Raw genomic sequence first — 15255 nt, forward strand, 5'->3', positions numbered from 1 at the left:
CCATCAGAGACCTTGAGATACAAACATTTTAGGGTGTACGCCACCTTGTGCACCATGTGCAGCCCTGCACAGGAGAAATAAGAATAAGCAAATCATTTTATAAAATATATTTAGCTTTTATCTATAATTCCTAGCCATTTAGGACACTTTTCTTGCTTCTTCAATCTCCAATTGCTTTAAACTAACGGGTGTAACGTTTGGTTTTCTTTAGACTTTCTATTGTGCCCTGTGGCCATGATCTGTGATCTGTGATCCTAGTGTAGATGGCTCCATGTGATAATGTTTCCTCATTTACATCCTCTATACTCAGCCGTGGGCCATATACGTCATTGTTTTTATTTTAATCAGTGTCTGTCTGTCAGTGTGTGCGTGTCTGTGGTGGATGGGGTTTTTAGGAGTGGGCATTTTTAACCTTGTAAAAGCACTTTTAGCTGATTTTATATATATATAAATATATATATATAAAAAAAGGATTGATATTGATATTGATATTGCGACTTGAAACCCATCACCAAGCTTCGATTAACCTTTTTTTTTTAGATGTAGGGCCTGTGTGGTCGTTTTTTAATGTCTGTATGACTTACACAATAAACTTTTTCTTTTGTCTTTCATTATTATTTAGTCTGTTTCACTTTCTTTTTTTTTTTTTAAAAAAGTTGAACTCCCCTGTATTAACGTATCATCATCACCATCAGCTGCCCTCGAGTTCTTAAAGGGTTAAGTTAGTGTGTGATTTTGGCCTTTTACATCATCACGCATGTGTCACGCATTTGGGTGTTGCTGATCCTCCTTATGTTGAACAAATAAGTTCAACATAGGAAATATGCATTGAGGTGTACTATCCATCACCTAGTGGTTTTGACATAGGACTATATATTAAGAATAAACATTTAAAAACATTTCCATTCAGAAAAAAAAAAACTTTTTACATAAGATTGAATGTTATTTTAGGCTTTTCAAAATATAGGGTGTTTAAAAAAAACAACTGTTTTGTCTATTGTTGGGAAATGAAAGTAACGACTATAGCCCAATGATTGATAGTGGATTGTTGGATCTAGATTTACCAACGAGAATCTCGGTCACTGAAAATGTAGTTAATTATAAAGTCTTAGAGAAAGCAATGACACACTGCTCCAGTTTTAAATGACAAATCTGTCTTTTTTTCTTTTCTTTATTGACTTCTACAATCACACGTCACTGAACAAGCAGCTAAAAACACACAGTTTGAGAGCGAGCATCACACTTTAGCTCCATAAATCCAGCACGTCATTCTTTTTGTCTTGTCTACCACACCCAATGGGTTTGGGTGCGTTCATTTGACTTTTAACAAAAAAAGGCTCCTCTTTCAAACATGTCCCTTTTCAGCCTCACGTCATACTTGTTGCAGCTATAAGTCACACAGCTTTCAACTTCTTCATCTTCGTTGAGAGAAGCCATTTTAAAAAGTACAATTTCTATGTGCAGATTTGTATTGTGTAGATGTTGATCAGGATTTTCCTAAAATCTCTTCCAGAAAAATAAACAATTCTTCATAAAAAAACATGTATAAAGTACATTTTTCAACATAAACATTTGCTTGCTCTATTTAGAAACTGCTATAGAGAAAGTACCCTTTCTACCACTGTATAATTATATTATGAAAAAGCTTCATTGAAGCTACAATGTCTACACAAAGAGTGAAATATTCATGAAATAAAAGCTATGGTAGATTTAAAAAAAAAAAAAGAAAACCACAGTTTCATCAAACAAAATTCTTCATTACTTTGTCTAGTTATGACTTCCTTCAAATATCGGGTTTACGAGGTTAAATGGTGACGTCTACATTTCTGTTTTCACTAGCGGCTGTGAACATAATCTGGTTGGATTTGAAGCCGGGTCTTGGTTGCCATAGCGGCCTTACGGGTCATGGTGGTGCAGCGGGTCATGATCTCCTCAGACTTGGGTCGTGGTGGAATCCTGGGAGCGACCGAGGGGCCCGGCCCAGCCTTGGTGCTGACGGATTCAGAGAAATCTGAGCCGCTGTTGGAGATGTAATGGCTGGATAGGCTAAGGTCGTCAGGCTGCTGGGAGGTGTTATGGCTGCTCTGGGGCAAAGACGAGTCACTGCTTGTGGAAAAGTCTGAGAAGCTGGTGGCGGCACTGGTGCTGCTCAGCCTGCGCGTGTCGTTCTCCGGGGCTGGCCGGACTCGCTGCAGCTGAGTCTGCGACCATGGTTCTGAGAGGACGTCCAGGGAGCGGGCTTTGTGCATGCGACGGGGAACAATGTGGTCACGCTGGGATGGCACAGAGGACTCATGCTCGGGATTTATCTCTTCACTGATACTTGGTTGGTAGAGAGCCTGAGAACTTCTGCTGGTTGCCAGGTTGAGTGTGGAGCTGTGCATCTTTTGCTGTACGCTGTAAAGGCCTGCCCGTGGGTTATTGTATGGTTGCAGATACATGGAAGGAATGTAACCGGCCTTGCCATTGCATCTACGGAGGAAAACAAATGAAAACATTTGTAATTCAATAAATGCCTTTAAGCTACATCAAAGGTTTTTAGGTAAACAACATCATCGTAAGAGTCTGCGTTGTAAACAAAGAAGAAAGAAATACCTGATGAGCCACCAGCCATTGTCAGACTTCCTCAGTACCTCCACCACAGTCCCAATGGACACAGAGACCTCATCATTCTTCTTACTAGAGTAACTCCTCACAGCACAGTATAGAGCACCTGGAAAGAAGCAACCAAGAGGACAACATTGAATAAGATGTCCGCCAGATACCTAAACTAAGCAATGGCAAAGATACATGTTGGCAAAATAGACAAATCATCATTTGCTGCTAACTAGAGGTAGTGCTGGATGCTCCGTTACATTGGCAGCTTGCAAAAGCTATTGCATAAGCTAACGCAAATCTGTGTCAATAAAAGTAAACATACCTCCCAGCTGGAATCCCGTGCACTCGTCATCATCCTCTCCTTCCCATAAATCCAGATAAGGAGCCGGAAACCAAGCCAGACGCTTTTCCTCGTTCTCAACTAGCCACCATCCTGAACGGAGAAGAATACAACATGAGACGGGTCTCCAAAACAAGCAGCAGCTGATTGCTTTATGCATCTCTTTAGTGATACAGTATGTGTAAAAGAGGGAAAACTCACCCGTCGGGTCTTTGATCAAGACATCGAGTTTCTCTTCCATAGCGACTTTGAAAGGGCGATTCTTGGTGTCTTTCGTCTCATACGGGGCCACGCAGGTATAAGTCTGAGTGATGCACGGGTGGGTGACGTTCCCAGCAGCGTGGGTGACACCGCCTTCCCCATCAGGGTGAACGTCAGACAGCAGGATCATGACACTGTGAGAGAAACAAGTTGAATTATTATTTATTCTTGTAACAGTTGAGAAACTCTGACCATGCTCACATGATCCGTACCAGACACTCACCTGTTCTTGGTGAAGTCTGGCTGCAGGTCCTGGTTCTTGGGGTTGAAGAAGCGTGAGACCTCTGAGCTCTGGGTCACACTTTGGTCACACTTCAGCAGTTTGATGCAGTAGCTCTCCAGAAACTTCATCCGCTGGACGGACTTTTTGGAGCCTTTCTTTGGGAGACTGCTTCTGATTGCCTTTCCTTCAGGGAGAGAGAAGAGAGGAGCTCAGTATGTATACAGTAGGCTTATAGTATATATATATTTATATATCAATACAAATCACACAAGTGATGAGTGATTTGATACTCACCCCTAAACTTGGGGATCATTTTATCCTTCTGGCGAAGGGGGTTCAGGTTGGGAAATTTCTTTTTCAGTGATTTCTGTTTAAAAAAAACAAAGACATAATTCTAATTAAAAATAAAGAAAAAATAGATATAGATGTCGGAGCTTTATTGTCATTGCACTGAAAACAATACAACGGAATCTTGTTGGCAGCAGTCAGTCATCATACATCAGAAAATTATAAAAAAAAATAACTTCCAAATACAAAAGTAAATTTTCAAAAGCAGATAACTCAGTTTTTAGTGATTTGAAAATATGTTTTTTCATGATTCAATTTAGATTTTATGTGTCAAATCAAAGATGAGTGGCTTGGACCAAAGGGAGGACATCACTTCTCTTGTTTTTTTAGTTAATGAATTACGTATCTGCTCTTGCAAATGAGCTCTTCAAATATAAATCAATGATTCTTTTTTTCTTTTACTTACGTGAAATTCCTTAAAATCCTGGAAGGACCTGTAGATGATCCCTTCAGCCTCATCCGACCATAACACAGAGACCATGAACATCTGATGGAGAGGGTGAACAAAAAGAGGATTAAATACAGCTTCACTTTTAGACAGATATATTAAAAACAATTAGATTACGTTTAGAATAGTTGACAGGTGAGTAAAATGTTTTTTTTTAATGATTGTATGAGCTCACCTTGAGTTTCGGTGTGTCCCTGTGAACACCCCCCACGATACGGGCACTGATCACAAATCTCTGGTCGGTCATTGTGTCTCTGATGGGTCTCTGAAAAGCTGTTGTCCTCTTCTGTGAGAGTCTGGCTGTGTGTGTCCTGCAGCGGTGCGGTAATATAAGGAGGAAAAGGGGGCGGGGCCTGAGGAAAGCGATGCTGGAAGAAGACGCGGACGTGCGCGAGGGCGCGGCCATCCTCAGCAGCCGCGTTCCCAGGTCGGAAAGCATCACCGCAGGGGAGAATGCGGTAAAACAGGTATAAAGTCCTCCACTCTGACGAACCCATCTATTCCTACGCTGCTTACTGTACACACTTTGGGAAAACCCGCATCCTTTATCTTTCCATTGACTTCATCGAAGAAACTTCTAGACGAGTCTGAGTCCACGTGCTTGATTGTCACTAATCAAAAATGCCTTTTTAATCTGAGTTTATTATTATTTATATTATTGCCCTTCTGTTAAAAAAAAAAACCCAATATATAACAAAATAATGGATTTTGTCTGTAAAGAATTATAATCGATAATAAGGGGGAAAAAAAATGCATTTGCTTTGGTTAACGAATTTTGTGGAAGCTTTCATTTTAGGTTTTATAACAGTCAACCCTGTGCTTGGCATGAAAAGTGCTTGAGGCCATTAGCAATAGGTCAGTTAAAACTTACACCATGTGACCCCTCCCTATTACATCACTTATTTTTTTCCCTTTTTTTTTAAGCTGCCCAGACAGGGTGTGGAAAGAGATGAAGTCTGCTTTTTTTAATTTAAAAAAAAAAAAAAAAAAAAAAAAGTCCTCTAAGTATGTGATGGAATTTGTGGTTGTTGTTGTTTTTTCAGTTAAGATACTTAATTTTGGGTGGTTTATTACCAGAAACTTTTCAACTAGGGCAGGAAAAAAATGAGTTCTTACTGACAACAATTGTTGATATTAAGTCCTTCTTCTCATTTATTATTATTACATTAGGTTACAAGTTGATTTTATTCACTCTTAAATCTTTTTTTTTTCTTTTCCTGTTGCTTTTGTGTGCACTGTATGCTGGAAATCATCTGTGTTTTACAAAGCAATAATACAAAATAAAAAAGTTAAATTGATCATTAGGTTTTTAAAACATTTAGAAAAAAAAATTTGAGTGCAGTGCATGGATTTCTTATGAAATATGGTGTATCACCTCTAGTTTTACTCCTAGAATTAGGTGTTAATAAGAACTTTGATGTTGTTGTTGTTTTTTTTTTTACTTTCTAGGTTTTTTCCTGCATAGAAATATCAAAGACTAATATTTTGTATCAATAGGCTAATAAAATCGCTACACAGAAATATGTTACAATTTGGGATCAATTGTTCAACCATGCAGACACTTTGTAGCTAATATTTAGCTAATATTTTGTATTTACATGCCCGGGGTTGTGAGTTTGAGTCCTGATTGACAGTTTTTCAATTTTTTGAAATGCATTTAGCAGCAGGATAACACCTGGATCACATTGCAGTGTCCTCAACTGACGCCTAACAATACACAGCCCGCAGTGAGGTTTTTGAACAGGATAACGCAGGTTTTTTTTTCTAAAGAAAGGTCAAGGAAGGTTTACAGTGGATCAGTTCATGTCTGACACCGTCTGGGTTTCTTAATTCAGTGAATATTTATGGAATGTGCCACAGGCTCCCACTTGCTACTTGTAAACTATCTACATCTAAAATCAGTGCCAGGTAACATGTGCAGGGGTGTTGTGAAATTTATGGATGGCTTAGGTTTTGGGTTTGGGGAAGGTTGCCTCAATGCAGTAATAATAATAATAATAATAATAATAATAGCAATAAGCAGAGGTGTAAAGACCGCTGATATATCCTACTCAAGTAGAAGTAATTCATACATAAAATACTCAAGTAAAAGTTAAACTTAACTTAATTAAATAGTACTTAAAGTAAACGTTACTAGTTACTTTCACCTCCCATGTTTATTTTTGGTAATACATTTTTCCACAGTTCCCTTGCATACAGTAAACATCTCATGTATAAACTTAAAAAGGAAAAGACGAGATCTTGCACAATTGGAACTTAATTTATTTTTACACAAATGCATCTAAAATAAAAAGGTTTGTCTATATATATATATTATTATTATTTTAAATAAAACAACACCAATGAATTCAATTCAATTCAAAATTCAGGCTCCAAGAATAGCTACATTTATGAAATCTAAAACAGTGCCATGTGGGTAACAACATAATAGGTAGAAACACCAACCTGAACCATAGAAAGTGGCTGGGCATATTGATTATGTTCAATGTTAATGAAACAGAAATATAAAAAATTATCACAAAAAAAAATCATAATTTACACAGTAATGGTTGGGTGTAGCAATGTAACTAATTTCTTTAAATTTTTTTATATGGGGTGCCAAGTGTAAACATTTAGTATAAAAGTTGTAGCTAACACATTTTCATTATTTATCTCACTTTTCTCATATTTAGCACATTTTACTACATTTCCAAATCTAAATATTTAAATCTAAATCTAAATGGTATATGTTATATCTAAATGTTGAATCTATATCTAAATATTTAATCTAAATCTAAATTTGAAATCTAAATCTAAATTTGAAATCTAAATCTAAATGTTATGTGTTATATCTAAATGTTAAATCTAAGTCTAAATGTTAAATCTAAGTCTAAATGTTAAATCTAAGTCTAAATGTTAAATCTAAGTCTAAATGTTAAATCTAAGTCTAAATATTTAATCTAAATCTAAATGTTATATATCATATCTAATGATACTTTTAAAGCGTACCTCAATACAAGATAAATTACTGATTTGGAAATATACTAAAAAAAAGTACAAGTACCCATAAAAGCAACTCAATTACAGTAACGTGAGTACTTGTAATCCATTACTTTTGCCTTCAGTGTTGATCTAAACCCAGCCCTCGCTAATTTAGGGTCCATTGACAGTAAAAACTGAAGTGAATGTTTCTGTAACGAGTTATTGTATAGTTCCTGTCTAGTCCCTCCTGGTATCTGCGGAATCCTTTCAATATTCAACGTGATCTGCTTCGCACGTGCAGGTACTTCACACCTGTCATCTGACAGTAATATCCCTTATCAAGAACAAACACAGAGTCGTGTGTGTTATGGTGCGTGTGGGGGGGGGTGGTCTATGTGTGGGTGTGGAGAAGCAGGTGTTTCTTCAAAGTGAGCATTGCATGAAAGGGTCAGAGTCAGATTGGGTTGTCCCAAACTCTTGTGTGGAAGTCCCGGGCACGAGGGGATGCCAACCTTTTATCAAACATACGCACGTGCACGCACGTGCATAAACAGGTATCTGAAACACACACTGTAATGATGTATAAGGTCAGGACATTCCAGCTTTGTGTACGATCCCACTGGATGTCAGCACCTGTGTGTAAAAGGCTGTGGTCACAAGTATTTTATGGACATCTGGTTGCAACACACGGGTGGAAATGGAAACGCATTAACTGTATTGAATGATACGCATGCACACAAAACGCAAGTGTTCACAGCTGAAACACGAGAGGCAAGAGAAACACGAGATGTAATTACTGTTTTTTTGTCAGTAAGACATACAATATTTTTACTTTGAGCAGCTTTGTTCAAATCACCAATGACTTTACCGTAATTATTGGTTTCTTCTTAATTATTAGCTGCAATACATAATTAGGTGATTCATATAAGAATGTTCCTGTGGTAAATGTTTATTTACCGGGTCTTTGAAATGCAATCTTTGCATTTAATCAGTTGCTTCTCTTGAACTTTTGTCCATTAAAGCTGCAACTATTTTTTTTGGCATCATTTGGTCAAAAATCCATGGTCATCTCTGAGCATATTGTAATCCAAAGCGTTCTGAGTGGACAGTGAATCTCATCTCCTTCTCCTGGCCCTGTAAACAAAGTTTCTAAATCCAAGAGCGTCAGCCAATCAGAGATCTTTCTACAAACACGTGTGCTCCATGAGCTGTTATGGGCGCACCTGCTTCGGAAGGAGAGCGAGAACAGACGGGATAAATCGTGTGTAAACTTAGAGAAGCCTATTCAAGGTGAATTCATTTTACAGCCTGAATGCGGCTTGGATCACATCTGTGTGTGTTCTCTGGCAGGGACGAGCCGACGGCAGCAGCCGCTGCTCAGGACAGTAACTACAGAGTAATACGTTTGTTCATTCATGTCAGAGTTTCTAAAACACTAGAAAAATTGCCACTAACACAAGATAACGTCCCTACATTTGTCGTTCACAAAATAATATACCGGTAAGAGAGGTTCAGTTTTGGTTTTAGTTTCAAAACGGAGCGGAGATAGGATTCTACAAACTGCAGCTTTAATGAAAGACATGTTTGTTTAGTCTTGATTTCAGCTGTAGAAACCAATAACAGTGATAATCACTTGCTCAGTCCTCTGTACACCTCTCAAAGTATACATTTATTAATATAAACCTGTCTGATCAAAAGCCCAGAACCAAGAGGCTCCAGCAGGTTGATTAAATGCATTCCTAACTTGTGATTATAGTGCTATGTTTACATTTTCTGATTTGTTAAAATTGATTTTTTTAAGTAAACCTTAATACTATTGCAGATATGAGAATATAGCTGCAATAATATTGTAATTTCCCAACCACGAGATGAAAATGAAGCACTGCTGTACAGAGAAACCTGTATCAATAATGACTTAATGTTGACTATAGAATATGCAATTCAGAGGTGGTGCTGGCAGTTGCATTGAAATGTAGAGAGTGTGTGTATTGGTTTTCTCATTGTAATACAAGTGTGAAAGCCTGATAATCAGTTTAATGTGACCTGATCCAAATGTCAAAAGCACTCTTTACTTGGGGTGGGACGATGTACAAACGTACACAAGATGATATACGATACTGGGCTTGCGATACGAGATGATATTTTGGGAAAATAATAATAATGCAGTTTTGAAAAATAACCATGTGTTTATTTACCAAACTCTGGGCTGACCTAATTAACACTGTCCTCTCTTTTTATATTCTCCTTTTAATAAAGTGTTTCTTGCCCTTCCTTCGGGAGGGCTGGTGATGGGTACAATTATGCAATAAAATGCAATGATAAAACATGCATTGCTGTTGCGAAAAGATTGCACTTATTGACCTTAGACAGCATGTGCAGACGAGGTTAAAAAAAGAAAAAATGTAGATTTATCAGTAACAGAAGTTAAGGACTTGTTCTTTTTTTTTGAAAATAATATTAGTATGTCGACATTTTCTAGCAGCAATTGAGACCTTTGAACATTGACTATGTCTCCTGCAGTTGAAAAGACAGATGTAACCAGTATGAAAAGGTATGCTTCACCAACACTTTATTCTTGCAATAAAGATGGTACAAGTCGATGTATTTTCATCTGTTGTTTACGTTCGTCTATTGGGACCTTGGTCTTATTCGAGTTGAGACTAGTTAGTGTTGGGAGGGAGGATGGCATGCTGTTTGACTTCAATATGTGCATTTAATAGCTCAACGGCTGTCAAGAATACTGGCGCCGAGGGGAATTTGGTTCACAGGAAAAACAAGCTTTGAGAAACGTGTCTGGTTATACCTGGGTGCACAAGGATATAGATAAACTTTGAAGGGATCTGTATTTAATAGTTACAGTATAACTTATAGGTATGATTCAAAACTCCTATGATAGTTCCATGTGATGAGGACATTATTAGAATTGACTTTGGGAAACAAAACAAAGAAAAAGACTATTATAACAATGAAGCAACAGATTTTTAAGTCTGCACCACATCTGTTCACACGCCTGATTCCATGCATTACAAAAGTGCATCGCAATTCCAAAATGTGCATGCATCCCTTTGATAGGGTTTGTCGATGTATCCCGTGTAAAAAACAACAACAATGTGCATGTGCAGACAAGAGAAAAAAAATAAATAAATAAATAAAAAACAACAACAAAAACTCACAAAAAAACAGAAGTAAATTATTGGCCTTTGTGTGAGAAAACAACCCAGGAAGAAATAAATAACCAAGTTGTTTGGCCTTAATAGAAATTATAATTGTTAAAGAAAGAAATGTTTGGCCTCTCCTCTGCTAAAACTTGCACTTAAGTATTTCACCGTTCTTTTTTTTTTCTGCTTTATCGCCTTTGATCGGGCCATAATTATGACTTTTATTCTAACAGACATTCAACAATTAAACCAAATTACATTATAATAGATGCTTACAGTTTTGAACAAATAATAATAATGACAGCAGTGTGTTTTCTTGTTTGCATGTGGCCGAGATCTCATATCAAGTGCATTTGACACTAATAATGGTAATCTGATCATTTTCTTTTACAGGATATCTAGAGAACTTGGTGTTGTGCCTGCAGAGGTGCAGCAGTAGTTTTTCCATTGGTAAGTCACATGGAAACATGTACAGTAAGTACTTGAATATTTTACATGAAGGATTAGCCTGAGGAAACATCTCAGAGATTGTAGTGAACGATGAGTCACCTGAGCTGTCGCTTCTCTGACGAAACAGAAAAGTCTTGATAGAACAAAGAGCATTTGTTTGCACTCTGATGTCACTGTACATGTGGTTTTCCATTTACAGTTTGGAAACAATGCACGTGGCGTTTGTGCCAGAGATTGATCTAGTTTCATCCTATTGTCAAGCAGGAGCACAGGCATCGCAGAAATGATTGCCTTGTTTGCTTTCTTTATTTCATTTTTTAATTTGGCACAGTTTAAAAATATAACAAAACACAAAAATATCAACAGTGGACAGACATTAACAGAAATCAATACACCAGATATTACATTTAAACTTTAACTAAAGAGAAAAAGTAAATAATAATAAAATAAAGTCAAGACAAAATAAAAAGAATGCCAAGACAGTAAAACCGTGAAATGGAGCAGAAAACAGGAAAAAGAAAAACATTACTATCAAAATAAAAAGTTAAAAAAACAAAAAGAAAAAACTACAACAACCAATTGCAGAACAAAAAGCAATCATTGTTTGGTTATTTATTAAGAAGTAGGTTTTTGATAGAAATTTTAAATGTGCACGGATAAAGTTTGATCACATAAGGAGGGAGTGAATTCCATATTCTAAGACCTTTGGTTGTGATGCTAAATTGAGAAGTAGTGGTACGTGATTGGGGGTGGGGTGTCGGTGTGTGTGTGGGGTTGGGGGGGGGGTAGTTTCAGAGCAGGGCGGTATTTCATTAATCCCAGCTCAAGGTTAAATCCAGGTATAACCTGAGAGTCCAGCTCCGTTAAGTCAGGCTCCAACTGGAACGGCAGTTTCATCAAAGAGAAAACACCTTGGTTACCATGGTAACACAGTCGTGGGTCAAACCTGCTTCTGTCCAGGTTTAAGCGGCAAGCTTGACTTAAGCTGCTTAAGAGTCAAAAAGACTTCTGTTAAAAGGAAATGAAAGAGAATATCATGGTAAACGCTTAATGATTAATGATTTTAAATCCATACAAATGATGATATAATTGCAGTCTTATTATTTATTATTTACATCATTTACACATGTACTGTATTTTTAATGAGTTTAATTTTGAATCAGTCTTAATCTGTTTAAACAATGAGTAATAATATGCCTATATATGAATACGTGCTTATCCATCGCTTCTATTTATCCCACGATCTATGTCTATTTATTGATCAGAGATTGATAATGAGAAAGCTCTGAATATACAGAGAGGGAGAGGCTGTTCAGAGACAATCATAGGGCAGGCTTCTATCGCTTTTGCACTGTGCACACACCTCACGTTTACTGCACGCCTGCAGGGTGCTTCTGCAGTGTTGAACGTGACATCCGGCAGTGCACACAGCAGAGCTGCTCCCTCCGTTCAATTGAATTTAATGTTTATTGCTTGATTCCAAGAAACTATTCACCAACACTCACAAGTGTCATAAGTTACATATTATTTAATTGTGAGTTACAGCATCATCTTTTATGAAACGCTGACAGGTGTAAAAAAAAAAAAAAAAAAAAAAAAACGTATCAGTTGCACATGATCACATGCTTCAGTTGTTTTCTACGATACATTGACTAAATAACACCAACTTTAACCCTTTATTACATTTAAAATGTTAAAACCACAGAAACTTGGCTGAGCTGGGGAGCTCCAAGCTGAGTAGAGTATGAAATACCCCGCTGTTCTGCTAGGGTATTTATGTATTTTAGAATTTTAGAATTGTTAAAAAATGGTGGAAATGAGCAAATTCAAGTTTGTTAATTTGATACATGTTAGATATTTGTCAAGTTTGCAAAACAGGGGTTAAAGAGTGACTTCTTGGAGCTGAGAAAGTCATAATTCTCACTGCTTTTTTTTGTAAACAAACTAATAAATAAATTCAAAAAGAAGCATTTGATATACTATTTAAAATACATGTATTTACAAAGGAGACATAGCTCTCTACTGACATGAACGGAGCAGCTACTTCTCAGTTGGAGTATTGGCAGCATCACGCTAATAATAAACCACATACTATATTATACCTCAGCAGACTGTCAGTAGCTCAAATTAAAACCCACTTTTCATCTCAATAATTACTAGTGAACTTGTCTAATTTGCAGAACAATAAAACAATAATGCCTGCCTCTGTCTTTCCCTTTATTAAACATGACAAATGGCAGAAAACAGCTAGATTTTGAGTTGTTTTTGAGGAAACTTCGGACCATGTAGTGACATTTTCAGCGGTACTAATGTTGTGGTTAATTTAGCACCAAACAATAGACATTACCGCCTGTCTATTGGAGAAAAAGACTGTGGAAGAATTCTCAGAAAAACTCAAAAAATAAATTCCCCGTCAGATATCAAAACACATTTGGATTTGGTGGAATTTGATGACAGAATTTATATTCCTTAATGAATGAAAATCAGATTCGTCTCCATGCAGAAAGAGAACATTTCATAACTATCATAACCAAAGATTATTATTGAAGTTTAGAATGTACAGTATGTCTAATCTGAAGGTACATTCATTTGGGATTCATAATTGTGCTCTTTATGAAGATGATTATAGAGTTTCACTCTGCAGGAAATATTTTGCTTTTATTGTCAGTGGGGTTTTTTTTTTTTTTCTTCACAATTTTCATCATATTATCGTGCTGCACTATTTTTTTTTGTTTGCACAGTGAGTTGGTTGCACAAGCACGTCTTTGTTCTAACATTGGAGATGTCAGAAGGAAATAATCCTGCTTTCCTGTCAGGTTTGAACTGTTACAACCTGAAATGTACATGAATTATTAGAGAGCTGATTGGTGTGATAAATAGTGCAAACCCCTCAGTTTGATTACCAGTGGTAGACCTGAAACAATACTGTGTGTTAGGGCTGGGCGATTTTTCCTAAAAAAAAATATAAAATTTGATTTTCGATTTCTTTTTTTTTAACGCACTTAAAAACCACTGCAGACATCAGATATATTGTCAAAAGTGCAACTTTATTGCTGTGATTGTCCTCAAGAGTAAAAATGCATAGAATGATCCCAAAATAAAAAGTAAATGATTCTCTGTCATTCAACAATTTCAAGCTTTAACCCAGGTTTAAGCAAAAGTGCAACAGCAACTTTACAGTAGCTTCAGTTTTCAGATTAAGAAATTAAACTCAAACTCAAATTTGCAAAATAAAAATAGTTTTTATCTACAAATTCGAATCATCGATGAAATCAATTTTTTTGCCCAGCCCTACTGTGTGTAGTTTAAAATGACTCTCAGAATGTTTGGGATTAAAGGTCATTTATTTGATTTTAAGTTGCTTTGTGTTATTAATACAGATTCAAACGCTGGTGCTACAGATTGGGTGGCTGGAGAAAGGGACTGAAAGATGTACAGAAGGAAAAGTACATTGTGCTCCCCACATTGTGTGTTTAAGGTAAGTCAAAAGATTGATTTATTTTACTGTGATTTGTAAGATTGTGAGCAAGAAAAACCAAACAAAAATGAAAGTGTGTACGTGACGTGGAAAACCCTTCAATTCAAAGGCTTTACAATTGTCATAAAAAGGTGTGATAGGTACCGGAATAGGCGTGAGTTCAAACCATTACTGGTTTCTGTGCTTTGAGTTATGGGAATTAAAAAAACTAAAAAAACACAGAGATTAAAACTGAGAATTTGTCTGAGAAGAGCAAGAACTTCAATTGCTCAATTTATCTGATTCTCATAGCATACAGTGTTACCATAATTCAAATATATATATTTTTAAAATCCGTTTGGAATTTTACAGTATTACTGGTGTATTTTTTGAATATCATGGTCTGTTTATTACATTTTACTCAATGTATTTGTTGTATTTATGTTGTTATAATTTATTGGCTTACTGTGTGTGGTTATTTTATTGTATTTATTTATTTTATTTTTATTTTTTTCAACCAAATCTGTCTCTGATGATTTTTCAAACATCAACATTTTCTTTGATGATCACGTTGCCAAAACTAACTGTAAACTTGAGGATGAGGAAGCTGCAGTGGGTCACATGACCCTGTGAAGAATAATAGACTTATTGTGAACAGATAACATGAAGCTGGAGTGATTGGTAAAATGCAGACGTTCATCCCGTAAACCTTGCAACTGATCCAGAGGTCTTCATTGAAGAAAAGTCAGAATCTGCTGCTGAGAAACAGTTTGCTTTGTTTGCTCAAATACAAGGAAGTTGAGCCAATCAACTTCCAGGAAAGTTTTGTCAATGCACTCATTCAGATCTCCAAGGGCTACATTAGTCATACCTCATACATCTGTGTGAACAATATGAATCAAGCCAAAATAAATAGGCAATACTGTTTATATAAATCTGAATATATGAAAGTTTGAATATATATATATATAAGAAAAGTTTAGCTATATATGAAAGTCTGAATATACTGTA

At 36.4% G+C, this 15255-nt stretch overlaps 1 protein-coding gene and 1 long non-coding RNA gene across 2 annotated transcripts; one reads left to right on the forward strand and one right to left on the reverse strand.

Annotated features, from left to right (window-relative positions):
* Positions 1-1137: 1137 nt before the first annotated feature.
* Positions 1138-4509, reverse strand: noxo1b (NADPH oxidase organizer 1b). Its single transcript, XM_028476599.1, has 8 exons — positions 4394-4509; positions 4177-4257; positions 3717-3789; positions 3423-3606; positions 3140-3333; positions 2921-3031; positions 2596-2713; positions 1138-2472 (listed from the first exon to the last, which is right to left on the reverse strand). The coding sequence occupies exons 1-8, from the start codon at positions 4463-4465 to the stop codon at positions 1836-1838; spliced, it is 1470 nt and encodes a 489-aa protein (XP_028332400.1). The 5' UTR covers positions 4466-4509; the 3' UTR covers positions 1138-1835.
* A 77-nt stretch (positions 4510-4586) lies between these two features.
* LOC114481087 (uncharacterized) lies at positions 4587-14265 on the forward strand. The gene is made up of 3 exons (XR_003676211.1): positions 4587-4685; positions 10731-10787; positions 14168-14265. It is a non-coding gene; the product is annotated as an uncharacterized LOC114481087 (long non-coding RNA).
* Positions 14266-15255: the final 990 nt, after the last annotated feature.

The sequence above is a fragment of the Gouania willdenowi genome, chromosome 19 (assembly GCF_900634775.1).
Source record: "Gouania willdenowi chromosome 19, fGouWil2.1, whole genome shotgun sequence".
In the NCBI taxonomy this organism is placed as follows: domain Eukaryota; kingdom Metazoa; phylum Chordata; class Actinopteri; order Blenniiformes; family Gobiesocidae; genus Gouania; species Gouania willdenowi.

Excerpts from the sequence above, each read along its gene's own strand:
- noxo1b (XM_028476599.1), bottom strand. The coding sequence starts at position 4,465 with ATGACCGACCAGAGATTTGTGATCAGTGCCCGTATCGTGGGGGGTGTT. Across the intron at positions 3,334-3,422 it reads CCAGACTTCACCAAGAACAG|TGTCATGATCCTGCTGTCTG; the intron begins GTGAGTGTCTGG and ends TTTCTCTCACAG. Across the intron at positions 2,473-2,595 it reads AATGGCTGGTGGCTCATCAG|ATGCAATGGCAAGGCCGGTT; the intron begins GTATTTCTTTCT and ends TTTCCTCCGTAG.